The following is a 27562-nucleotide window of genomic DNA, read 5'->3' as shown; positions in this document are numbered from 1 at the left end:
GCAAAGAACTCACTTGGCAGCAAACAGTAAGACTGGCATTATTGAAAAATACGTGACTGTTTATTTTTTCCATGTGCACCGAGTCATTTTATATGTACTATACTAAACAGACAAAGAGGGTGCATTATGGGCATTGAAGGATTACTGTTGGTCACGTGCTCACTATGATTCAAACTACTCTTGCCATGATTTTACTCACCTGTGATCAAGGCTATTTAAAGCTGAAACGCGTAAGGAAAGACTTTTGTTGCCTGCATGGAATAAATGCCAGTTTATCTTTGGAGTTGGGCTTCGAGTACTTTATTAGTGCTGTTCGTGTGGTGTTAAATTACAGGCATCTCCAGGCCTGTTACGAAGCCGCCCTGCAAGGACGGAGGCTCCTGTCACTTGGAACTTTGTGTGTGATATATATATATATATATATATATATATATATATATATATATATATATATTCACTTCTCTTCTCACCGCTCACCAAACCAACGGGTGCGTCGTCACGAAGGACCACCCAGGCAGGGTCCGTAGTATTTGTTCTTTCTTTCACACAACGGTAAAGAATGACGACGCTGTGTTCTGGCCAAATATTTTATTGGGACAGCTTGGAAGGACGCGTTTCGCCTGCCCAGCAGGCTTGTTCACCAATAGTTTAACCATTTTGAAATCGGTCATTTTAAACCGCAATCCATGAATACAGAATCACGTGATACAACTACAATTGCAGTGTGTTGAAAAAAAGACTAGTAGTTCTTAATATCGAACGTCTCTAGCCTTAGCTGATTGTTTCATGAAAAATAGATCAGAAGTGAAAAGGAGAGGAAATGAACTCACGCGAGTTTTCACTTTTTCACAAGGCACCACAACGTCACTAAGAATAATTTCATAACTCACATGTCCCTGTATTGACAGTCCTGAAGAGACCCTATATTTGCAGAAGGGTCGAAATGCCGTCGACCAGTGTATAGGACGGACCATTGCCCAGTCTGCATCATTGTATATGTGGACTGTCTTTAAATTGTATCCAATTGGCTGTTCTACATAATTTTATGGAAACCTTGTATCATGAAATTTGTTTCACAATGTACAGTTACTTTTTGGTTCCATGTTTCACTTGGGGACACTACGCACAAGTTTTGCGGTTTTGATTTAATGAAGTGTATATACTGATTGCTGTCTTTCATAAATAATTATTTGAATGTACTGTGTAGAGAATTTATTTCGCCCCCTGACACTATAGTCCCTACAGTGTTATTGTGATTGTGCAGTATTATCATTTATATTAATTCCTTATTATCCACTGGAACCCTTGTCTTTTTACATTTCAACCTGAACACCAACCTCACCATGAAGCCCCAGGTCAATGCTGTCACCTCTTCATGCTTCCTCACCCTACGAATGTTACACAAAATCTTCAAGTGGCTCTTATTCATGTGAGACATACCATCATGCAGGCCCTTATTAGAAGCAGATTGGACTACACAATGCCGGCATCCCAACCCATATCCTTCACAGACTTCAAAGCATCAAAGAAGCCGCCACCCGCCTCATCCTTATACTCCCGCATCCAACCCACACCACACCAGTCCTCATAGAGCTCCACTGGCTCCCCATCTAGAACCGCTGCCAGTTCAAACTTCTCACAACCACATTCAAGTCACCACACAACACGGAACTTGCAAACCTTATTCACTGGCTTCACTTCCACCACCTCACAAGACTTTTCTCAGTAGCGCTGTAACTTGCACACACCCTGCATCCATAGAAGCAGAACCGGAGATTGATCATTCTCCTACCAACCCGTCAAATCCTGGAATGACCCTCCCCCAACATATCAGGACCTCCTCCTCACTTCTTGAACTACGCAAGAAACTGAAGACTTGATTATTCAATTTGTTTTCAATTAGTCTTCTTGGAGGACCATCAAGATTGCCTTTATTCAGACTCAGCCTCACCACACACCTACACTCACCTACTCAGCACCTGTATATCCTCATGTGTGACTAGCAGCATTTTAAACATTCACCGTACCTTACATCTTCCAAATATGGACTCCAGCAATTATCTGGTCTACAAAACACCAAGCTTTATCTGTCTCTGCCTTCTACCATTCGATCTGTTATCTTATCTGGCCAGCATGATAATAATAATTGGATATGTGAGGAACTCCCAGGCTCCATTCACTTGGCAATGCATACATTATATGACAGGGAAGTCATACTGTCTTTTACCCCATATGAAACTGTTCAATGTGCTTTTGAGGTCACCCAGGATCTCTTTTAGTGGTTGCACAGGGAGAGTTTGAGGCCAGTATATGAATTAAGAAAGAGCAGTAATTTTAAATGCAGCAATGTGTCCTAGCTGAAAAAACACCTCTGCTATGCTGCCTCTACAATTTCAATCAAAGAGACATTAGGAGTTCCCACTTACTCAGGGTATTTCCCCAGTAGGAATCTTATATTGACCCCTAGCTATGTAACGTGTTTTCAGTCAAGGACTGAGGAAAGATCTATTGTTCAGTGGCTCTGTAATCAGCTGGAAGTGATAGATTCAAAAGCTGGGATTTCTTCAGGTTCGTTTAAAAGCCTGAAGCCAGTCAAATCTGTCCAGCTTATCTGGGAGAGGCCGAAACAAGTACACTGGCCAATAATACATATTCTGCATTTAGAAACATTTGACGTTCTCCTTATGTTATAACTATCCCATTTGATTTCTTGGCTAGCTCAAACCATGTTTGTCAGTGTTTCCATGTATAAAGTAGTAAAGGACAGAACAATAGACAGCCTTGTCTTGTGACTCTTTCAATGTGGAGCAAAGCAGAGGTTGCACCATTAACGTATACTTTAGCCAATGGGTCGACATAATTGCTAATTATCCATGCTATATATTGGGGTCTGAACTCATAGTCCTCAAGAGTCTTCCACAATAATTAATGGCCAGTGCACCCTGTTGAAAGTTTTTTCAGTATCAAAAGATAGAAATAGAGTATTCTTAAGGGTTCTATGTACTCAGTCAATTAAGTGTAGTGCTTGCTTGGTGTTATCCAACGTGTTCCTTCCTGGGATAAACTCCTCATGATCTGGGTCAATACATCCTAGCATATGTGGTTACGGACAGCTCAAGATTTCTGTGAAAATCTTGACGTCCATATTCATCAAGGAAATTGGTTGAAAGGAAGAACATGGCTTTAGGTCCTTTCCCGGTTTTGGGATAACCACATCCAAGGCTTCCCTCATGGAGACAGCTATTGGAGAATCAGCAACGAAGGAGTTATAATGGTGTGTAAGAAGAGCAGACGGTATAGAGGAGAACGTTTTATAAAACATGCCTGTAGCGTTTTTAATTTAATAATCCCAGGTATAACTTCAGAAGTGTCTACTGGTTTTTCCAATGTTTCTATTTGAGCTGGTGCTAGGTGTGCAAGTGTACCACCCCTCATATAATATTATGGTGCATCCTCATCCCCTTTCTCCTCTATTTCTAGGGTTCTGTAATATTCTTGGAATGACTGCCTGATTCAGATTTTTTTACTGAATAATATCCCAGCTGTATTTTTAATGAAGGATTTCCTTTCCTGCTTAGCCTTAGTCCTCAATTTAGCAGAGAGTAGTTTCCCTGCCCTGTTTCCCATAGTAAGATTGCTTTACTCAAAGGAATGTATTTGCACCTTTGTCATGATCTAATAATTTTAATTGTGCACAGGCTTCTCCTAAGTGATACACCTTGCCCCTCTTCTCATATGAACCAGCATCAGTTCTTTCACCTGTTCTCCAATACCAGGCCTCATTTCCTGTCTTCTGTTAATTTTAGTCGCTGGAGAGATAATTTGCCTCCCAATGAAAGCTTTTAAATTGTCCTATAATATACAGACCTGAGCTTCTTCACTATCATTGTCCTTAATAAAGAGCTCTGGGGTTTCCATGATTTATTCCAAATTATGTTTATTGCACAACAGATTATCTCCTAACCACCACTGCTCTGTTCTCGATCTAGACCAAGGGAATTGAAGAAAGAAACATACCAGTGAATAGTCTGAGATCTATTCAACTTGTACTGTACTCTTAACAACATGCTCTATATAATATAGGAGGAAACAAGGAAACAATTTAATCTAGCATATGTATGGTGCTCAGAGGAATACATTATAAAGTCCCTCTGTCACATGTGTCTTTCTACAAATGTTTATTACGCCAAGATTATCTAGCCATTCTTTAAGGGGCTCGGCCACCTATTTTGCATGCACAGGGTGCTGATAATTTCGTTGGTTGGTGTCTTTCACTGTGTTTTGAAATATCAATAAAAGATTTCAACCATAAAAGGATAGTAGAGCTGATCTTTTTGCTAAAGTATTAAGTCCCCTTATAATTAATTAGTCACAGGATTGTAAGCCGGTGACTCATTGTGGTATCCATGTGGCCCTCCTTCCCAATAAATACATTTAATAAAGGAGGCTATGCCCTAGGGGATGGGGTCCTCGGGGCCGAAATTAGCCTCGGAAGGGGGGCCGCGCTGCCCCAATCCCGTTTAAAAACAAAATGGTGTCAGTCCCTGGGGGATGGGGTCCTCAGGACCTAAAATATACTAATAGAAGGGGGGCCACACAGACCCTTCTAAAAAAATATTAAAAAGAAAAGCAGGCATCTCGCCAGAGGCCCTGCCCCCTCCCTGCACCACTCTGCAAACGTGCCCCCCTGGCACGTTCTAAATTGGGGGATTATGTCCCCTTCATTCCTGTGGGTGCCTGGGGGGCAACTAGCCTACCAGGTACCTCCAGTAAGTGCCACACAGCTGGATTGCAGAGTGGTGGTCTGAGACCACATCCCTTTTCACACCACTCTGCAAACGCTCCTCTTGGCTCACTAATGATCAGGACACAAGTGGACTTCATCCCTCGAGCAGCAGTGCACCAGAAGCTGCATTTTCAGAGTGGTGTAAAAAGGGGGCATGGCCTCGAACCACTCTCAGAAATCCAGCTGTGTGGGGCTTACTGGAGGTACCTGGTGGGCTAGTTGGCCCTGAGGGACCCTCATGAGGAAAGGGGACTTCACCCCCAATCAAGAGCGAGCCAGGAGGCACGCTTGCAGTGTGGTGGAGAAAGGGGGCGTGGCCTGTGTCCACCTTTCAGCAATCCCACTGTGTGGGGTTTACTGGAGGTAAGAGGTAAGCTTGTTGGCCCCTAAGGACCCCCAGCAGTGACTCCTGATTGACGTTGGGGGCCAAGAAGCCTTCCTTGTACCTCCTGTAAGTCCTACGCAGCAGAATTCTTGAGCGCTGGTCAGAAGTCCAGCACCCTTTCTCTACCACTCTGCAAACGCGACTACTAGTTAAAGTAGCATGGTTCTGCACCTCTGACTTAGAGGTAGTTTTAATCCCCATGCCAATCACAGGGGTACCCCAACCCATAGTGTACACTATTGTATGTAGGTGTTTTCACTGTATTCTAAGTGTCTTTTAGCATGGAACTGGCTCTAGGCCTGGTTAGTCAGAGTCAGTTACCACCAGTACCCGTCAGCAAAAACTTGGGGGCACCGGATGACTTTGCAACAAGGCCTCTTTCTACACCTCTGTTGGTTCTTTCTGCTTATCTTTTGCTTCTTTCTGCACCTTTCTTTGTCTTTCTGGACTTCTGTCGCCTTTTTCTGCATTTCTCTTGTTTCTTTCTGCGCCTTTCTTCCTCATTCTGCACATGTCCTACCTCTGGAGGCATAGTTAGAAATTAGCATTTAAAAAACCTTAGAAATTCACTGAAAGAACCATAGGTTTCAGGGACGTTATAGTTAGAAATTAGCATTTGAAAAACCTTTGAAATTCACTGATAAAACCGTAGGTTTAAGGGACGTCATAGTTTGAAATTAGTATTTAAAAAACCTTTGAAATTCACTGAAAAAACATAGGTTTCAGTGACGTTATAGTTGGAAATTTGCATTTACAAAACTTAGACATTCAGTGAAAAAACACAGGTTTCAGGGATGTTCTAGTTAGAAATTAGCCTTTAAAAATCCTTTGAAATTCACTGAAAACACCACAGGTTTCAGGGACGTTATAGTTAGAAATAAGCATTTAAAAACCTTTAAAATTCACTGAAAAAACCATAGGTTTAAGGGAAGTTATAGTTCGTAATTAGCATTTAAAAAACCTTAGAAATTAACTGAAAAAAAAACATAGCTTTCAGAGATGTTATAGTTAGACATTAGCAATTAAAAAACCTTTGAAATTCACTGAAAAAAACATAGCTTTCAGGGACATTATAGTTAGTTGGACATTTCACTCGTACAAAACCAGTGAAATTCGACCATTATATTTAGTTCAGAAAACTATAACTCATGCCCCCTTAATGCACTGCTGATGATGTCACATATTACATAATTTATGACATGGTCAGAGACATCACTGATGACATAACTGATGACCTCTCAAATGACATCACTGATGGCATCATCCATGTGATAATCAGATGCACCTCCTCACAACCTAATATAACATTTGATACACCCACGCTAAAATATAGACTACCATTTTCGAAACCCACTCACTGATTCCTAGGTCTACACACACATCTACTTATTCACCTATACAGTCACTCATACATGCAGTCACTCATCAATACAGCACTATCATATGCACTTACACATCTATAGAGACATTCACACACCACCACTCACCGATAGAGTAACTCACACACCTAGTCAGTCGTGCAAAGATTCACAATCCCATTTACTCACCTATACAGTTATACACACATCACCTCACTTAGTCATACAAATAATAACACATACTTACTCTCTTATACAATCACTGATACAAGCACACACTCACCCATACAGCCACTCTCACAATCACTCACTCTCACATATAGTCATTTTTATACTTCAACACTCACATATACTCACACATGTACCACCAAGAAATCCATTCACTCTCCAACACAGCCATACACACATTCACCCACCTATACAGCCACTCAAAGACGCACTCTAGAACCCATACATTCAGTGAAGGCAACCAATAAATAACCCATATAGACACTCATGTAGCTATTCACAAACCCATGGAGTCTCTTACACACCAACTGACAGACTGATACAGACATTTACACAGTTTAGTTACTTACCCATGCTTTCATTAAGACACGTTTAATCACTCACTTATACAGACAGTCACACACCTACTAAATGATACATTCAGACATTTATACACCCACTTATTCTTCAATACACCTTGGCAGATATTTAAAACATACTTAAACTTAACAGAATCACTATTCACTGGGTGATGTCATCAGTGATGTAATTTGAGATGTCATCATTGATGTCACTGACCATATCATGAATGATGTAATATGTAACATCATCAGCAGTGCATTGCGGTGGCGTGAGATATAATTAGCTGAACTAACTATAATGGCCAAATTTGACTGGTTTTGTACGAGTGAAATGCCAACCTAACTACAATGTCTCTGAAACCTATGTTTTTTCAGTTAATTTCAAAGGTTTTTTAAATGCAAATTTCTAACTATAACATCCCTGAAACCTACATTTTTTCAGTGAATATATATATTTATATATATCTACACGTGTGTATATATATATATATAAATATTCACACACATATATATTACATATATAAAACATATATATATATATATTATCTACTGGCGGTCGCCAGTAGATAGTTATAGTTAGGACCGTGTTTCCATAGGAAATCTGAAAATTCTATTTTGAATAACTTTGGCGCCGGTTGACTTATCTTATTGAAATTTACAAAACTAATGGGGTGCTCCGCTCAGCGCCTACCGTGAAAGTCTCGGGGTGATTCGTCAAGCGGGGGCTGAGAAAAAAGGGGGATCCCAAAATGTGTTTTCCCCATGCATTTTCCCATAGGACCTTTAGTCGAAGGTACAGCCCGAACGGCTGAACAAAATTACTTGAAATTTGGCAAAGAGGTAGTCCTCAGGTCAGGCATGTGCCTTTTGCATATATGGTGTAAATCCGTTCAGAAGTTCCTGAGAAAATCAAAAGTAAAATCATATACATATCTGGGCGGAGCCTAACCACACATCTCATTGTGAGATCTGATTGGCTGTCAGCACTTCATCCAAGAAGTGTTGGCAGCCATCTTGGGATCAATATACATGATAGCACCTCATTAAAAAGCATTGCAGTTAATAGAAGGTTTTAAGACTTTGGTTACATTATCAATCATTTGTTGATGGTACCATACTCATTTTAGGAATTGTGGTATGTTCTAAGGTGATTTTACCATGTGAAAAAGCCTTCTGCTGGGATATCATGAATCGTGTTTGAGAGAAAACTATTTTCACATGCTTTTCCCACAGAGGTTTGGAAGGTGATCTCTAAGCTAAACTGAGAGCATATTTTCTGTAAATTCACATTATCTTTCTCAGTCATGTGAGAATGAAGTCTGACAATCTCAGTAAAACATGTACATCCAACAAGGGCAGAGACTGTCAGTTGATTCCTTTGTGTTCTACTGCAGTTTCCCAGAGTGTTCCAAAGAACAACTAGAGCGCTAACAGTCTTACTTATGACAAAGGTATGGCACACCTGAAGCCATCTTGATTGGAATAAAGTGGTAACATTTAAAACATTTAATTTAAAAAGGAACAACATGAGAGGGTTCATTTTGCCATAGAATGTATGATTAGTGCTGCAGAAAGAAAAATTAGGGCACATTTTGAGTGACTTCTCAAATCCTCTTCTATTTCATTAAATAATTCTGACATGCAGACTGAAACATGCACTTTCAATACCAGCAGCAGACTTCCCTGGTGAGCAGTAGCTTTACTACAGTGATCTAATGAGCAACTAGAGTGCTAACATTCTGAATTTATGGCAAATGTGTGACACATCTGAATGCCTTCTTCATTGAATCAAACTAAAAAACTGACAGTATGCCTACTGAGGAGACTGCAGTAAAGGAGAAAATTAGGAAACTTCATATCAAGTCTCCTAAGATGGCCACCAGAGACAAAAGAGCCCAAATGTAGCACAAATATCACCCAGATGTAGCCCAAGTATAGCCCAATGACAGAAATCCCAGAGTGTTGTAAAGAACAACTAGAGTGCTAACAGTCTTACTTATGACAAAGGTATGGCACACCTGAAGCCATCTTGATTGGAATAAAGTGGTAACATTTAAAACATTTAATTTGCAAAGGAACAAAATGTGGGGGCTCATTTTGCCATAGAAATTATGATTAGTGAGGAAAAAAGAAAAATTAGGGCACATTTTGAGTGACTTCTCAAATCCTCTTCTATTTCATTAAAAAGTTCGAACATGCAGACTGAAACATGCACTTTGAATACCAGCAGCAGACTTCCCTGGTGAGCAGTAGCTTTACTACAGTGATCTAATGAGGAACTAGAGTGCTACCATTCAGAATTTATGGCAAATGTGTCACATCTGAATGCCTTCTTGATGGAACCAAAGTAAAGAAGCATTGAAAATGCAATAGGTCTCGCCCTCGTTTAAGTTAAAGCAATTCTGTTTCTAATTAGGTGGCTTTTTAGCTTTGCTTTTATTAGTGTTTTTCAAAATGTCATGTACATAACATGCATATATGTATATGTATGCATGAATTTATATTTGTATTTATATAGATATGCAGATTTTATATATGTTGATATATGTATGTATATATATACACATACATATATATAAATGCATGTGCATATGTGTGCGTGTAGAGAGAGGTAGAGAGAGGTAGAGAGGTAGAGGTGTAGAGGTAGAGACGTAGAGGTAGAGAGGTAGAGGTAGAGAGGTAGAGAGTAGTAGAGAGAGAGGTAGAGAAAGGTAGAGAGGTAGAGAGTAGAGGATGAGTAATAGAGAGTAGAGAGTAGAGAGAGAGTAGTAGAGTAGTAGAGAGAGTAGCAGAGAGTGAGTAGGAGAGAGTAGTAGAGTGAGTAGTAGAGAGTGAGTAGTAGAGAGTAGTAGAGTGAGAAGTAGAGAGTAGTAGAGAGTAGTAGAGAGTGAGTAGTAGAGGAAGTAGTAGAGAGTAGTAGAGAGTGAGTAGTAGAGAGTAGTAGAGAGTGAGTATTAGAGAGTGAGTAGTAGAGAGTAGTAGAGAGTGAGTAGTGGAGAGAGAGAAGCAGAGAGAGAGTAGTAGAGAATGAGTAGTAGAGAATGAGTAGTAGAGAGTAGTAGAGAGAGTGTAGTAGAGAGTGAGTAGTAGAGAGTGAGTAGTATAGAGTAGTAGAGAGTAGTAGAGAGTGAGTAGTAGAGAGTGAGTAGTAGTGAGTAGTAGAGAGTGAGTAGTAGAGAGTAGTACAAAGTGAGTAGTAGAGAGTGATTAGTAGAGAGTAGTGGAATAGTAGAGAGTGAGTAGTAGAGAGTAGTAGAGAGTGAGTAGTAGGGAGTAGTAGAGAGTGAGTAGTAGAGTGAATAGTAGAGTGAGTAGTAGAGTGAGTAGTAGAGAGCAAGTAGTAGAGAGTGTGTAGTAGAGAGAGAGTAGTAGAGAGTGAGTAGTAGAGAGAGTAGTAGAGAGTAGTAGAGTAGTAGAGAGTGAATAGTAGAGAGTGAGTAGTAGAGAGTAGTAGAGAGTGAGTAACAGAAAGAGTAGTAGAGAGTAGCAGAGTGAGTAGTAGAGAGTGAGTAGTAGAGAGAGAGTAGTAGAGAGTGAGTGGTAGAGAGTAGTAGAGTGAGTAGTAGAGTAGTAGAAAGTGAGTAGCAGAGTGAGTAGTAGAGTGAGTAGTTGAGAGTGAGTAGTAGAGAATGAGTAGTAGAGAGTAGTAAAGAGTAGTAGAGTAGTAGAGAGTGAGTAGTAGAGAGTGAGTAGTAGAGAGTAGTAGAGTGAGTAGTAGAGAGAGAGTAGTAGAGAGAGAGTAGTAGAGAGTGGTAGAGTGTGAGTGGTAGAGAGTAGTAGAGAGTAGTAGAAAGTGAGTAGTAGAGAGTGAGTAGTAGATAGTAGTAGCAAGTGAGTAGTAGAGAGTGAGTAGTTTAATTTAAAAGGAACACAATGAGGAGGTTCATTTTGCCATAGAAATTATGATTAGTGAGGAAAAAAGAAAAATTAGGGCACATTTTGAGTGAATTCTCAAATCCTCTTCTATTTCATTAAAAAATTCTGACATGCAGACTGAAACATGCACTTTCAATACCAGCAGCAGACTTCCCTGGTGAGCAGTAGCTTTACTACAGTGATCTAATGAACAACTAGAGTGCTACCATTCAGAATTTATGGAAAATATGTGACACATCTGAATGCCTTCTTGATGGAATCAAAGTAAACAAGCATTGAAAATGCAATAGGTCTCGCCCTCGTTTAAGTTAAAGCAATTCTGTTTGTAATTAGGTGTCTTTTTAGCTTTGCTTGTATTAGAGTTTTTCAAACTTTCATGTACATACCATGCATATGTATGCATATATGTATATGTATATGTTTGCATGAATTTATATTTATATAGATATGCAGATTATATTTATATGTTTATATATGTGTATATATATCAGTTATTATGTAATTGATGCCATCCCTAAATTGCGCCGAGGAGGCAATAGGGAAAGGCTACTAAGGCAATTAGAAACCCGCCTAATACTGGAAATGGATACGAAGGTTCCCTATGGGTTAAATACTACTGAAGATATGCACACCTACCTTTAAATCTGCTTAGAAGTCTGCTTGGAGAAACCTCACAAGAGCCTCCTTAATAGGAGCACTCTGGAACCAGTCTCCTGCCATATTGATTGCAATGATGTCGATATTTGCCCATATCACACACTTAGGAAACAATATTAGTATCAGTAGGATCCTTTAGATCAAGTTGATCCACTTACTGGATATGAATACACATCTAGTTTGGGACTTATTGCCCCTCTGTAGCTTCTATTGATTTAATTTACTTATGGACACTTCTTACTTTAATTTTCCTTTTTATTTTTACACTATTTAGTTATGAAAATAAATAGGTAATTCATTGCACAGTTTTTCAAGCACTTTATCATAATGTACTAATATGTACCTGCCAATATTGACGGTGCATCAAATTAAATTCCTATTAGAAGATCTGCATTATGCACTTTCCGCAACTTTGCACATTTGAGGGGTCAATCTAATGTTTTTACACTGTTCCTTGGTTTATGGGTGATTTTAACTATGGAGTAGAGTCTTTTTCTGTGACACTTTCATTTTTTTTTACATATACATAGACAAGCTTTGATGAATATTGAGATCAGGTGGATAACCACACATCTAAGACTCATTACATTACGCATTTATGCCATTATTTTAAGAAAACGATTTTAATATACAGTGAATTATACCGTATTTATACTGAAATATATTTATGTATTTATTTATTTATTTATACGTAATGTGTATTTAAAGATGAATATATATGTTACTCCTTCTACTTTATGTAGTAATATGTAATTAGTGTGGAGAGATACCATCCAGTCTGTTTTCTAAAAATCGAGTATGTGTAAAAATGTCGCAGTCTATCCTCCATGTCTATTAATCATGTGACACTGGGTTTGAATGAGAAAAAAACATTTAAATTAGAGTTTTCCTGCTATGGCGTTGTTATGTGAACAAGGCCGACGGTACGGCCGAAACGCGTCATGACCAACAGCAGTGAGAACTGAAAATAAATTCTATTTTGCCACCTAAGAGGAGTTTGTGTCATTTCCTGATGGAGTGATTTTTGCAACGTGTATATATATATGTACACATACATATATATAAATGCATATGCATATATATGCATATATATGTTCATATGTGTGCATGTACAGAGAGGTAGAGAGGTAGAGGTGTATAGGTAGAGGTGTAGAGGTAGAGAGGTAGAGAGGTAGAGGTAGAGAGGTAGAGAGTAGTAGAGAGAGAGGTAGAGAGGTAGAGAGTAGAGCGCGAGTAATAGAGAGTAGAGAGTGAGTAGTAGAGAGTAGCAGAGAGTGAGTAGTAGAGTGAGTAGTCGAAAGTAGTAGAGAGTAGTAGAGAGTGAGTAGTAGAGAGTAGTAGAGAGTGAGTAGTAGAGAGTAGTAGAGAGTGAGTAGCAGAGTGAGTAGTAGAGAGTAGTAGAGAGAGAGTAGTAGAGAGTGAGTAGTAGAGAGTAGTAGAGAGTGAGTAGTAGAGAGTGGTAGAGAGAGTAGTAGAGAGTGAGTAGTAGAGAGTAGTAGAGAGTGAGTAGTAGAGAGTAGTAGAGAGTGAGTAGTAGAGAGTGAGTAGTAGAGAGAGGGTAGCAGAGAGTAGTAGAGTAGTAGAGCGTGAGTAGTAGAGAGTGAGTAGTAGAGAGTAGGGGAGTAGTAGAGAGTGAGTAGTAGAGAGTAGTAGAGAGTGAGTATTAGAGTGAGTACTAGAGAGTAGTAGAGAGCGAGTAGCAGAGAGCAAGTAGTAGAGAGTGTGTAGTAGAGAGTGAGTAGTAGAGAGTGAGTAATAGGGAGAGTAGTAGAGAGTGAGAAGTAGAGAGTAGTAGAGAGTGAGTAGTAGAGAGTGAGTAGTACAGAGTGAGTAGTAGAGAGTGATTAGTACAGAGTGAGTAGTAGAGAGTAGTAGAGTGAGTAGTAGAGAGTGAGTAGTAGAGAGAGAGTAGTAGAGAGTGAGTAATAGAGTAGTAGAGAGTGAGTGGTAGAGAGTAGGAGAGAGTAGTAGAGTGAGTAGTAGAGAATAGTAGAGAGTGAGTAGTAGAGAGTAGTAGAGTAGTAGAGATTGAGTAGTAGAGAGTGAGTAGCAGAGAGAGTCGTAGAGAGTAGTAGAGAGTGAGTAGTAGAGAGTGAGTAATAGAGAGTAGTAGAGAGCGAGTAGTAGAGAGTGAGTAGTGGAGAGTGAGTAGTAGAGAGCGAGTAGTAGGGAGCGAGTAGTAGAGAGTGAATAGTAGAGAGTGAGTAGTAGAGAGAGAGTAGTAGAGAGTGAGTAGTAGAGAGTAGTAGAGTGAGTAGTAGAGAGTGAGTAGTAGAGAGGGAGTAGTAGAGAGTGAGTAGTCGAGAGAGAGTAATAGAGTAGTAGAGAGTGAGTGCTAGAGAGCAGCAGAGAGTAGTAGAGTGAGTAGTAGAGAGTGAGTAGTAGAGAGTGAATAGTAGAGAGTAGTAGTAGAGAGTAGTAGAGAGAGAGATTAGTAGAGAGTGTAGTAGAGAGTGAGTAGTAGAGAGTAGTAGCGAGTGAGTAGTAGAGAGTAGTAGAGAGTGAGTGGTAGAGAGTAGTAGAAAGTAGTAGAGTGAGTAGTAGAGAGTGAGTAGTAGAGAGTGAATAGTAGAGAGTAGTAGAGAGTGAGTAGTAGAGAGTAGTAGAGCGTGAGTAGTAGAGAGTGAGTAGTAGAGAGTGAGTAGTAGAGAGTAGTAGCGAGTGAGTAGTAGAGAGTGAATAGTAGAGTAGTTGAGAGTGAGTAGTTGAGAGTGAGTAGTAGAGAGTGAGTAGTAGAGAGTAGTAGAGTAGTAGAGAGTGAGTAGTAGAGAGTAGTCGAGAGTGAGTAGTAGAGAGTGAGTAGTAGAGAGTGAGTAGTAGAGAGAGAGTAGTAGAGAGTCAGTAGTAGAGTAGTAGAGAGTAGTCAGTCAGGGTCAGTCAGTGTCAGTCAGTCTGTTAGTGTCAGTCAATCAGTGTCAGTCAGTGTCAGTCAATCAGTGTCAGTCAGTCAGTGTCAGTCAATCAGTGTCAATCAGTGTCAGTCAGTGTCAGTCAGTCAGTGTCAGTCAGTCAGTGTCAGCTAGAGCAGCTCTGCTGACCTGGTTCTCTGGCTCTAAAGCAGCTCTGCTGACCTGGTTCTCTCTCTCTAAAGCAGCTCTGCTGACCTGGTTTCTCTGGCTCTACAGCAGGTCTGCTGACCTGGTTCTCTGGCTCTAGAGCAGCTCTGCTGACCTAGTTCTTATGCTACAGAGCAGCTCTGCTGATCTAGTTCTCTGGCTCTACAACAGCTCTGCAGACCTGGTTCTCTGGCTCTAAAGCAGCTCCGTTGACCCAGTTCTATGGCTCTGAAGCATTTCTGCTGACATGGTTCTCTGGCTCTATAGAAGCTCTGCTGACCTGGTTCTCTCCCTCTAAAGCAGCTCTACTGACCTGGTTTCTCTGGCTCTGCAGCAGCTCTGCTGACCTGGTTCTCTGGCTCTAGAGCAGCTCTGTTGACCTGGTTCTTAGGCTCTAGAGCAGCTCTACTGATCTGGTTCTATGGCTCTAAAGCAGCTCTGCTGACCTGGTTCTATGGCTCTAAAGCAGCTCTGCTGATTTGGTTCTCTGGCTCTAGAGTAGCTCTGCTGACCTGGTTCTCTGGCTCTAAAGCAGCTCTGCTAACCTGGTTCTCTGGCTCTAAAGCAGCTCTGCTGGCCTGGTTCTCTGGCTCTAAAGCAGCTCTGCTGACCTGGTTCTCTCCCTCTAAAGCAGGTCTGCTGACCTGGTTTCTCTGGCTCTACAGCAGCTCTGTTGACCTGGTTCTCTGACTCTAGAGCAGCTCTGCTGACCTAGTTCTTAGGCTCTAGAGCAGCTCTGCTGACCTGGTTCTCTGGCTCTACAGCAGCTCTGCTAACCTGGTTTTCTGCACTCACGACGCACGCACCCGACTTCGCGAAAATATATTTAAAAATAATATAAGTTTCTTATAAGTACAAATATATTATTTTGATGAATATCTTACATAATCTCTTGCCTTAATATGTATATTAAAGACACATACATATCATTTTGGAACATACATTTTTTTTGCGGGAGTCGCGCACCCAGCACGTATATGATGTCACGCGGGACCCGCAAGGTCGCAAACATCTCATACCGTAATGCGCATGTGTCGCGAATGCGCGGGATCAGGAGTCGCAGACTGGTCGCATACCAATCGCGCATATCACGTGATATTAAATGTATATGATGTAACTGAAAAACATGCAGCCGTCGCACACCAGACGCGGATCCTTCATGACTTTTCTAAAATGGCGGCTAGAGTGCGTGCACCCACCGTGATGTGTACACTTTGAGTGCGCGACTGCGAAAGAAATTGGAATTTTTTTGTTTAAAGAAAATGATATAAATATATTAAAAGAAAAAATGAAAACAAGAAAATTAATCAATATTTCAGTTTTAATTAAAAAAATGTTTTTTTTGCAATTTTCAGAAAAATATATAATGTTATTTAATCAATAAAATATTTATAAATAAACAGTTAAAAAACTGTAGAGAATCAGTCCAAAAAAATAGATATAACTACTATCACACTTAAAAGTTAGCATTTAAAAAACCTTTGAAATTCACTGAAAAAAACCATAGGTTTCAGGGGTGTTATAGTTAGCTGCCCATTTCACTCGTACAAAACCATAGAAATTCCTCCGTTATAGTTAGTTCTGCTAACTATAACTCACGCGCCCGCAATGCACTGCAGATGATGTCACATATTGCATCATTCATGACATGGTCAGTGACATCACTGTCACTGATGACATCACTGATGACATCTCAAATGACATCACTGATGACATCATCGACTTGACAATCCGATACACCACATCATACACTAGTATAACCTTTCATCACTCACTGTAAAATACAGAGTACCATATTTGAAACCATTGACACACCAATACCAGTCACTACATACCCACTCACTGATTCCTAAGTCTACACACACAACTACCCATTCAACAACAGAATCATCTATACATGCAGTCATTAATTAATAGAACACTTTCAAATGCACTTATACACATATATAGACATTGACACATCAGCAGTCATCTTAGTCGGTTATGCAGTCATCCTACTCACTCATGAAAAAAATGTATCGCACTTAAATTTACTCACTTACACAATTATCCAACGACACCTCATTTATTCAAACACATAGTAACTCATCGTTAATATGTTAAAAAAGCACCATTACAATTATACACTCATTCATATATTTACTCTCACAATCACTGACTCTTACACAAATTTATTTATATACACCAACTCTCACATACAATGCCTTTTATTTTTTTACTTTGTTGAAGATGTACAACTAAAACATATATTCGCTCACCAACACTCAAATAAATACACTCAGTCACCCAAACAACTGTTTCCACATGCACTCTTAATCCCATACACCTAGTCAATCAACCATTCACATATCTATGCATAGAGTTACACACACCCCATCCAACCACACACAAACTCAGTGTCCCATACAAATACTCACCCAACTAATCAATAACTAATATACACACTCATGTAGTTAGTGACCAACTGAGGCAGCATGTTATACAACAACAGAGACAGTGCTGCATACATTCACATAGTTTAGTTACTAATCCATGTATTAATGAGACACTTTTAATTACTCACTTAAAAAGACAGTCAGACAGCTACTAAATCCTCCATCCAGACAGTTATATATCCACTCAATCTTCAATACAGATTGGTATATATATATAATGCAAATTTAAATTTCAAACTAAACCACATTCAGTGGATGATGTCATCAGTGATGTCATCAGTGATGTCATTTGAGATGTCATCAGTGATGTCATCAGTGATGTCACTGACCATGTCATGAATGATGCAATATGTGACATCATCAGCAGTGCATTGCGGGCGCGTGAGTATTAGTTAGCAGAACTAACTATAACGGAGGAATTTCTATGGTTTTGTACGAGTGAAATGGGCAGCTAACTATAACACTCTGAAACCTATGATTTTTTTCATTGTATATTATCTACTGGCGGTCGCCAGTAGATAGTTATAGTTAGGACCCTGTTTCCATAGGAAATCCGCAACATTCTATTTGGAATAACTTTGGCGCCGGTCGACGAATCCTCGCGAAATTTTCAAAATAGGTGGGGCGCTATGCTCCGCTCCTACCCTGAAAGTCTCGGGGGGATTCGTCAAGCGGGGGCTGGGAAAAAAAGGAACATGGGCACGCGGTGCGCATAGCGCACCGCGTGCTCATTGTGTGCGCACGGTGCGCGAAGCGCACCGTGCGCGCACGGAACGAACTGCGTTAAGTGGGCGCGCGCGCACGCCACGAATGGCGTACACGGCACTAACTGCGTAAAGTGGGCGCGCGGTGCGCAAAGCGCACCGCATGCTCACTGTGCGCGCACGGTGCGCAAAGCGCACCGTGCGCGCACGGAACGAACTGCGTTAAGTGGGCGCGCACGCCACGAATGGCGTAAAGTAACTTAGCATTTAAAAAACCGTACAAATTCACTGAAAAAACCATAGGCTTCACACACGTTATAGTTAGGAATTAGCATTTAAAAAACCTTGCAAATTCACTGAAAAAACCATAGGTTTTACACATGTTCTAGTTAGCTGGACATTTTACTGATAAAAAACCATTGAAATTCCCCCGTTATAGTTAGTGCAGGCAACTATAACTCATGCGACCGCAATCCTCTGCTGATGACTTATGTGTCTTTATGAAAAAAAAATATTTGTAATATATGTATAGCTAAAATTTAATGGAAGAAGACATGGGCAAATAAGTGTCTAAATACAGTATTAGCATCAGCAGAGGATTGCGGTCGCGTGAGTTATAGTTGCCTGCACTAACTATAACGGGGGAATTTCAATGGTTTTTATCAGTAAAATGTCCAGCTAACTATAACATGTGTAAAACCTATGGTTTTTTCAGTGAATTTGCAAGGTTTTTTAAATGCTAATTCCTAACTATAACGTGTGTGAAACCTATGGTTTTTTCAGTGAATATATATATATATATATATATATATATATATATATATATATAGATATGAGTTCCAAAAGCTGTCTCCCACTTCCTGGCGGCGAGGAAGAAAGCACACGGACACCAGCTCGTGCTTCACAGGATTTTAATGAAAGTCAGCACCCACACAGCACGCCATTACGCGTTTCGGCCACCAGATGGCCTTGATCACACAAAGTAACTTCCGTTTCTCTTATCCTTATATACAGAGCACTCTATGACCCAGTGATGCTAGTGATAATAAACATGGAAAACATTTATATATATATACACATGGTAAATAGAATTGATATAATGTATACAAATATACTTGTAATCATTATAACATGGGTTTGTGAAGGTCCACTATATTGTCATTAATTGAGGTCTGGTTTAAGCTAATTTTTGGCCTTATTTAACCTTTGGAAGTGTCCGGAACATGCACCATAAACAATGAGAAAAATTGGTTCTAAAGTGCAGATGTTGGTTGTGCAAATACGCAAGTTACTAGCGCAATTCCTAGGCATTTAAGGTGAAAAATGTGCGTTCATGGTGCAAACAATGCAAATGTGCAAAATTCGCAATGATAGTGCAAAATACAACCAAATGCATCATATGTACACATAGCAGCTATATCATGAACCTAATACATACAGTTGAACAATACATGTAGAAAATACATCTGCCCAAAAGATGGCAAAAGTACCCAAAGGGTAAAACTTGTCAAAAAACCCAAAATGCTGTTAGAATCATTAACCAATGTATACATCCTAAAAACTGGTTGAAAGTGCGAAGAGTGCGAATAATGATAGGATAGAAAAACAAGAAAGGAGAAAGAAAGGAAAGGGGAGATAAAAAACATTTTTTATGTGTATTTAGTATTAAATATAAATTCAGCAGACCACCTGATCTAGTATATGACGAAACTAAAAGTTGGACAAATCCAGTTGGGCTGATCTCACATAGAGTATGATTAGGCCAAGATGAAAAAAGCCTGACTGGGTGGATCATCAGAATTGAAAACTGGAAAACGCCAACATTCGAGGAAGGAATTGTTTTTCTTTTTTCCTATTCCTTCGTATGCAAAAGAAAAAAAGAGAAAAGACAAAGAAAAGAACATATTACTCTAAACGGCCAGCCCAGAATTCTATTGTCAAATATTGATAAAAAAGGCACCTATAGGGGTACTTTTAAACTCAGCGAGGATGAGGATTAAACCAATGAGCAGATCAATAAAATGGGCAAGACATTAAAAGTGTCCCAAATATGAATAGCAATGGAAAAAACTACAGATCTCTGTTGAGAATCGAAAGGGTATTGTGACATGTAGCCTGCAAACATTCAAATAAAGTTGTGTAAGTCCTCAGTGTTATTCAACCCTGTGGGTGCTTTGCTGTCGAATTCGAGTATATATTTAGTTTCGAGTTGTCTGAGTAATTTCTCTCTGTTGCCCCCTCTCCGCTGTGCGGGAACACTGTTGACAACAAAGTACTTCAGGCAACTGAGATCGTTGTTATGTTGTTTCTTAAAATGTCGCGCTACAGGGTAGCTGGAATCATTGTTGACGATTGCCCTTAAATGTTGTAAAATTCTGACATGGGCTTGTAGTTTGGTGCTCCCTATATAATGCAAACCACATGTACAGTGAAGGACATATACCACAAATTCCGATCTACAAGTGAAGTGGCCCTTGATTTGTCTGGAGTTGGCACTGAACGGGACTGAATATTGGGTAGTGTTTTGACCGAATTTGCAAGCTCTACAGCTAGTGCATTTAAAAAATCCGCTTTTGGGTTTGAGCCAAGAGCTATTGACAGGGCTTTGCATATTTGGTCTCATGAGTTCCCCTTTCATAGTTTTGGCCCTTCTAAACGTCAATGCAGGTTTAGAGGGTAACGTTGGGGCCAAAACACCGTCAGTGAGCAAAATCGGCCAATTTTTGTTGACAATGGCCCTGATTTTGTGATGCAGTTTGTTAAATGTTGTAATAAGGCGAGGTACACTGGAGATTACATTATCTGGTCTATCAACTGAATTGTGGTCACTCATGTTGACAGATTTATCCTTTAACAGTGTATCTCTAGGAATTGATTCCACTTTCTTATAGGCTTCCCTGAGAGTCCTCTCAGAGTAACCTCTTTGCATCATCCTGCTCATTGCCTCTTCTGAACATTTGGCCCTCTCCTCCGGCGTGCTACAAATACGTTTGATGCGGAGGAGTTCCCCGTAGGGGATGCTTTTTATGAGATGTGATGGATGAGCACTGCTGACGTGTAAGATTGAGTTGCCAGCAGTGGGTTTTCTGTACAGAGATGTCACAATTTGGTTCTCAACAATCATGATCTTGGTGTCTAAAAACTCAACTGATGTTTTATCTATGTTTGAAGTAAACTTAAGATTAAAAACGTTATTGTTTAAAACCTCAATAAAATTCACCACACTAGCAAGATCACCATTCCAAACCATAAAAACATCATCAATATATCTGAGCCACTTGACAATGTTGGATTTGAATACATTAGCATGGGTCCCCATGAGAACCTGCTCCTCCCACCAGCCTACATGCAAACAGGCGTAGCTGGGGGAGAAGCAAGCACCCATGGCGACTCCCCTCTTTTGGGAATACATATCATTCTCAAACATAAAATGGTTGTTATTCAATGCCCATTCAATAAGTTCTAAAAGCATGGCATTGTGGCTGTAAAATCTGATGGGTCTACGGTCCAAGTAAAGTTTAGTGGCAGCAATTCCTGTACCGTGTTCTATACTGGTGTACAAGGACTCCATGTCTTGAGTCACCAACAAGAAATCCTCATGCCATTGAATGTTATTTAGTTTCCTGATAAAGTAACCAGTGTCTTTTACGTAAGTTGGTAGATCACGGACTAAAGGTTGTAAAAAATAATCCACATACCTACTCGCATTTTCACTGATGCTCCCAATAGATGAAATAATGGGTCTGCCCGGTACCGGCTTCACTCCTTTGTGGATCTTTGGTATGAGGCGAAGCGTGGGGATAATCGGAAACTCATTGAAAAGAAAATTAAATTCATGGCTCGAAATTAGTCCCTGCCTTTTATAGGAATATAGCTTTTTCTTCAGGGATTCCTTAGAAGTGTTGTAGATTTTCATGTTGATTTTTTCATAGCAGTCTGTATCCGAGAGCTGCCTTTTGACTTCAGTCTCGTATTCTTCCTTGGGCCAAATGACCACGTTGCCCCCCTTATCAGACATGCAGATCTCTAGGCCGGGATTGTTATTCAGTTTGCGAATCAGGTTCTTGTATTGTAAATCCTGATGGTTTGTCCTCCCTTTGTTGGAGCTTGTGGCCCGATAAAGGTTTTTTAAATCATTGGTCACCATCTCCTGATAGATATCGATGGCGTCCTTGGGCATCATGGGAATAAAATTTGATTTACTTCTAAATGGACTAAGGCCAGCACATGGCTCTGTGCTGATAATTGATGCAATTCTGTCCTGTGCGGGCCGTATGTAATCTGGCTGGCTGGAAGAATCAGAGTCCGTGTTGTTCAGTTCCGCCAGGGTAAAGAGCAAATGAGCATCAGCTGCTTCCAGATTATGTTCATTGGTTGCTGTGTTGTCAGAAAGATATATATATAGATAGATATATATATAGATAGATAGATAGATAGATAGATAGATAGATAGATAGATAGATAGATAGATAGATAGATAGATAGATAGATAGATAGATAGATAGATAGATAGATAGATAGATAGATAGATAGATAGACAGATAGACAGACAGACAGACAGACAGACAGACAGACAGACAGACAGACAGACAGACAGACAGACAGACAGACAGACAGACAGACAGACAGATAGATAGATAGATAGATAGATAATATGTATCCATCTAGTTATACATATATATGTGTGTAGGAATAACACAAATCATCTTCCTTTATCAAAAAATCATGTTGGTACTCCTGTGGGCTTCTCGTTCTTTTATTTATAAAATTTTTATATTTATCCACCCGTTCCAGCTATCAATGCACAACTTCAAAAAAGGAGTTTTCTGATTTACTTAGGGTCCCCCCCCCCCTTCAGCCGTTTCACTCAAGGGGGAGTGAAGGACCAGAAGGAGCTAGCTCAGAGTTCCCCCTATCCTAAAAATGAGTAAAAATATATATATAAGGGGGCAAATTATTATTTTTTGCCACAATCGCAATGGCACTCCCGCTGGATGGTAGACATGATTTCAGCCCTGGGGACCCCAAACTCTGAGGTCCTTCACATTAGTGAAAGGGGAAAGGGTACATGCCCCCCAAGCCAATTACATCCCCATGGACCCCATCCCATGGGGCCTGCCATAATAATCCAAGGGGAGGGGGTATGATTCCCCTTTCTGAACCTCTTAAGGCCCTGGCGTTCCCATTCCAAGGGCCACTATTTTAAAACAAGGCCTGCCCAGCCCCCTTCCCTGAGCCAACAAAGGCATCGGGGACCCAATCCCTTTGGGTCAGTTATCACTGTGTCCCAGGTAGCTCACTCCTTGGACACTGTTTCCCCCATCCTCAAGTGCACAGGCAGGGAAAGCTTGTCTGCTCCCACCTGGCTGGAGCTGCAAAAATGCTCCACCCGGGTGGAAGCAGATATTTGTTTCCCTGCCTACTCTCTTGCATGCAGGGAAAGTCCGATCGCTCTCTCCTGGCAGGAGCAGAGAAAAAACCTCCTCCCACTGCACCCAGGAAAGGTGCATGTGGGGAGCAGGCAGGGACTGGGCCACCCCACAGCCCCCAATGTGATGTCTAGTGGGTGCCCAGGGTGGACACCGGTACACTCACATTAGGCCCTGGGGATGGGGTCCCCTGAAGTTTAGTCTCAGGTAAGGGGCCACATGCACCACTCCCCATAAAAGAAAAGGTCCTAGGGGTTGGGGTCCCAAGGGTGCTATAAAAATAATGCAGCTCTGGGAGATGGGTCTCCCAGGGCCTGTAAAGTGTCTGGAAAGGGGGTAGCGTGATCCCCTCCACTATGAGAACCAAAATAGGGTCCTGGGGTATAAAGGCTGGAAAAGGTTGTCTGAGGCAATAATTAAAAACAAAGGTGGGCACTAACACACCCAAAAAATAATAAATATAAAGAAACAAATAGTAAATGCGCATGAGGAGCCCCTCATTTATCTTCCACTGATCCTTGCAAGGAGAACCCTATAATCTTCTACAAGGGCATTTAAAATATTTTTATCAGCTTGGTGGTGCTCTTAGGAGGCGCAGGGGCACCAAAAAGCATTTTGTAATGTTGAGGCTGCAAGGAGTGCTGCAGCCCCTCAGCAACAGAAGAAAAAAAATACAGTAAGTCTCCTAGGTCATTGAATCCATGGCCCCAGAAGAGTTTGCCATTTTTTTTAGGCACTCCTAGCTGGAGCTCTATGCTCTTTAGCTGGAGTGCTGTGCCAGCTTATTAAGGGTTCTATGGCTGCACTTTTCAGTTTGAAATTCCATACAAACTCTCAAAGAATTGTTGGTATTTTTTTTCATTAAACTTTCACACATTTTTATTATAATCACTTTTATTAAACATTGCACTGTGGGAATTATTCAGATATACATTTCATTCTAATTATTGTTCATATTTTACAAAGACAATACAAGTGCTTTACACATGTTGCTCTAAAGATCCCTCCATAAATCAAAAAGGTCCACTTTTAATATTTTGGTGTTCTGATCCTTTGAGAAAGTAAGTATGTTTGCCTTACTTAAAATGTCAACCCTGCCCTGCGCTCAAACTCCCTCCAATTCCCCGCTGTCCATGGCTCAGGCACAGAGGGGTAGTTGAGCACCAGTGTTGTTGGCTGCAAGGCAATGTGAGGTGAGGGATTAGTTGTCATGGAGGGGTTGGACATTTTTCAGTGAATAGATATATTCACTGAAAAACCAAAGGTCAAAGTGATGTTATAGTTAGGTGAAAATTTCAGCTTAATTGTAATATTTTAAACTCAAAAGACAATTCACCAGGTATAGATTACTCAAGCAACTATAACTTGAACCCTGGGCTGAAAATTTTTCCAAAAGTGAGACTTCTATCTGCCAAAGTACAGGTGCAATTATCCATTTTGCAAATACCTGTGGCAGGAGATCCATGGACTCTGTCATGTACACCTATCAAATAAAAGCAATAGCTGATGGATCCTATGAAGAGGAATTATAGGGCCACCTGAAGGCTAGAAATCTACAAAAGGTAGGGAAAAGATCTTTTCAACATCTCCTACATCTTGACCCTGGAACAAGGGTCGAATTGGAACTCTATGGCATTGATTCTAGGCCTGGGCCAAAATTCCGTTCCGTTAGCGGAAATTGCGATAATTTGGCATTTTCGCGTTCTGCGGAAAGCGCGAAAATGTCAAAATTTCCGCATTCCGCAGTTTAGCGATAATTTGTTTCTTGCTCGCGCTGTAAAAAAATACATTCTCGCATGCGCGCGATCGCCTTACCTGAATCCCCGCGTTCGCCGACAAGTTTTCCCGATCCGGTCGCGTTCTCCACAAGATGTTGGATTGTTGGTAGCCATTTGCGCTGTCTCGTGACAGTTCGCGCCCACAGTAACGTCATGCGTCGCGCGATCACGTCTTTCTTCTCGCGATCATGCACCGCGAGACAAGTGAAAACAAGATGGCCGCGCCCGCGAGCAACCGCATGGGTAAGTTGGCGAGCCGCGACCACGCAGAAAATACCGCGAATGGGCGGGAAAAAAACGTCCGCATTTTCGCGATATTTCCTCGTGTTTGCCGAGATTTTTAACATTTTCGCAATAATTTGCAAAAGAGAATTTCGCAAATTCCGCCCACCCCTAATTGATTCCCAGACCTCAGTCAGGCCAATATGTACTGCACCAAGCTGTGGACTTACAAACATTGGCTAAGAAACAAAGGGACAGATTTTCAAAACTTTTGCGCTGGTTTAGCGTCACAAAAGTGACGCCAACCAGCGCAAATTTTTATTTTGCTATTTTCTTTCCAGGGCAAAACTTGTTTTGCACTGAAGTCCCCTGTAAGTAGTGCAAAGCAGTGCCAAGCACAGCTTTGCGTTACTTTGCACCGAGGGGGCGTGACATGGGTGGTACATAGGCATTCCCATGCAGCCAACCATGCCTTTTGATGAAAAACCAGATTTACAAAAATTTGTAAATATGGTTTTATGCCAAAAGTTAATGCCCCTTCAAAGGAGGCGCTAGCAGAAGGAATGTTTTCATTTCTCCATGCTTTTCCGACTTTCCCTGCATGCTGCACTCTGCAGCACGTATGCAAAGTGGGAAAAAGCTTTGCATCGTGTCTTTCATAGTGTTTTGTACAGGAAGGGTACCCTTTCTGTACGAAACCTATGCTACACCCATGCACACACCTTAGCGCTGCAGCACTAAGGTGTGTGCATGGCGCACAGCAGGTGAAATCAGCTCCGGCGCAAGGGAAAGGAGAGGAGAGAGCCATATCTCTGAAGATATGATGCTCTCCTTCTCCCTCCATGCCGCGCAACGCGGTGCAGCCATGTGGGGTGCTGCGCTGATTTGTGCGACTTTTTTGAAAATCTACCCCTAAAAGCATTTGTTAAAGCCTTGGATTTAAAAAATGTCCGCAAACTTTGCTGGCTTTACATATCCACAACCCTAAAAGACATGGGTTATGCCATTTTCTGAAATAAAACATATCTAGAAAGAGCCTGAAGATAATCAAAAAGTGACACAGAATACCAGATGTTCAATCCTGTAAGGGAGGCTGTCTTTTAAGGCTGTATCTGGACGTTATGTCATTGATCACCTTTGAGCCATATCTGAGGAGATTCTGGATAAGATAACGTTGGGGGATCCACGCAAGACATACCTCCCTGGCATCCTCCGGGTGTCTAGTTTTCAGAAATGTGTGGGTTTGGTAGGTTTCCCTAGCTGGCCGCCGAGCACGGGCCAAAAACCCAGGTGACCCCCCTTGCAAAACCAGGTCATTTTTTGATAGGCAATTTTGATGTCGCCTCAATACGTTTTGGGCCCCTGCCTGTCGCGGGTACTTGGGCCTCCCACATGAGTGAGACCCCATTTTTATTGGGAGACCTGAGGGAACGCTGGGTGGTAGGAAATTTGTGTCAGTCCAGTGATGTCACAACCTTCCCACACAAAAATGTGTGGAAAAAGAGATTTTTTCAGCTACAGTTGAGGTTTGCAGGGGATTCTGGGTAAGAAAAAGTTGGGAGATCCATGCAGCCATACCTCCCAGGAATCCCCCGGGTGACGGTTTGGTAGGTTTCCCGAGCTGGTCACCGAGCACGGGGCCAAAAACCCAGGTCCCCCCCTTGCAAAACCAGCTTGTCTTGCAATAAGCAATTCTGATGTTGCCTCAATACGTTTTGGGCCCTTGCCTGTCGCGGGTACTTGGGCCTCCCACATGTGTGAGGCACCATTTTTATCGGGAGACCTAGGGGAATGCTGGGTGGTAGGAAATTTGTATCAGCCCGGTGATGCCACAACTTTCTCACACAAAAATGTGCGAGAAAAGTGATTTTTTTTCAGCTTAATTTGATGTCTGCATGGGATTCTGAGTAACAAAAAATTGGGGGATTCACACAAGCCATATCTCCCTATAATCCCCCGGGTGTCTAGTTTTCAGAAATGTGTGGTTTTGGTTTGTTTCCCTAGCTGGCTGCCAAGCACGGAGCCAAAAACCCAGGTGACCCTCTTGCAAAACCAGGTAGTTTTGTGATAGGCAATTTTGATGATGCCTCAATAAATTTTCGATATAAACCAAAACAGGGCTTTGGCTCAAAAAACCAGCAGGACTGAGCCCGAAATACTAAAGAACAAAACACATAGTCCTATCTGGGTTTGATTAGGATAACACACTATTTTAGAAAAACTTTCATGAATTGAAACACAAAAGATGGGGCTTTAGGACCTAAATAAATACAAAAAAGAAGCGCTACGTCAACTAGAGGACGCCAG

General features: G+C 41.0%; 1 protein-coding gene and 1 long non-coding RNA gene across 3 annotated transcripts in view; one reads left to right on the top strand and one right to left on the bottom strand.

Moving 5' to 3' along the window:
* Positions 1–27562, bottom strand: part of LOC146860925 (uncharacterized) — a 475355-nt gene that overhangs the window by 292825 nt on the left and 154968 nt on the right. The window lies entirely within an intron of this gene.
* The window catches only part of LOC146860926 (mucin-5B-like), a 94559-nt gene continuing 89004 nt past the window's right edge, over positions 22008–27562 (top strand). Inside the window, 1 exon segment of the mRNA XM_085646473.1 lies at positions 22008–22098. Within this exon segment, the coding sequence (XP_085502599.1) occupies positions 22008–22098 (91 nt within the window).

The sequence above is a fragment of the Triturus cristatus genome, chromosome 3_1 (assembly GCF_964204655.1).
Source record: "Triturus cristatus chromosome 3_1, aTriCri1.1, whole genome shotgun sequence".
Taxonomy (NCBI): Eukaryota; Metazoa; Chordata; class Amphibia; order Caudata; family Salamandridae; genus Triturus; species Triturus cristatus.
The sequence above is the reverse complement of the archived record's forward strand: the minus strand, read 5'-3'. Positions and strand labels throughout refer to the sequence as shown.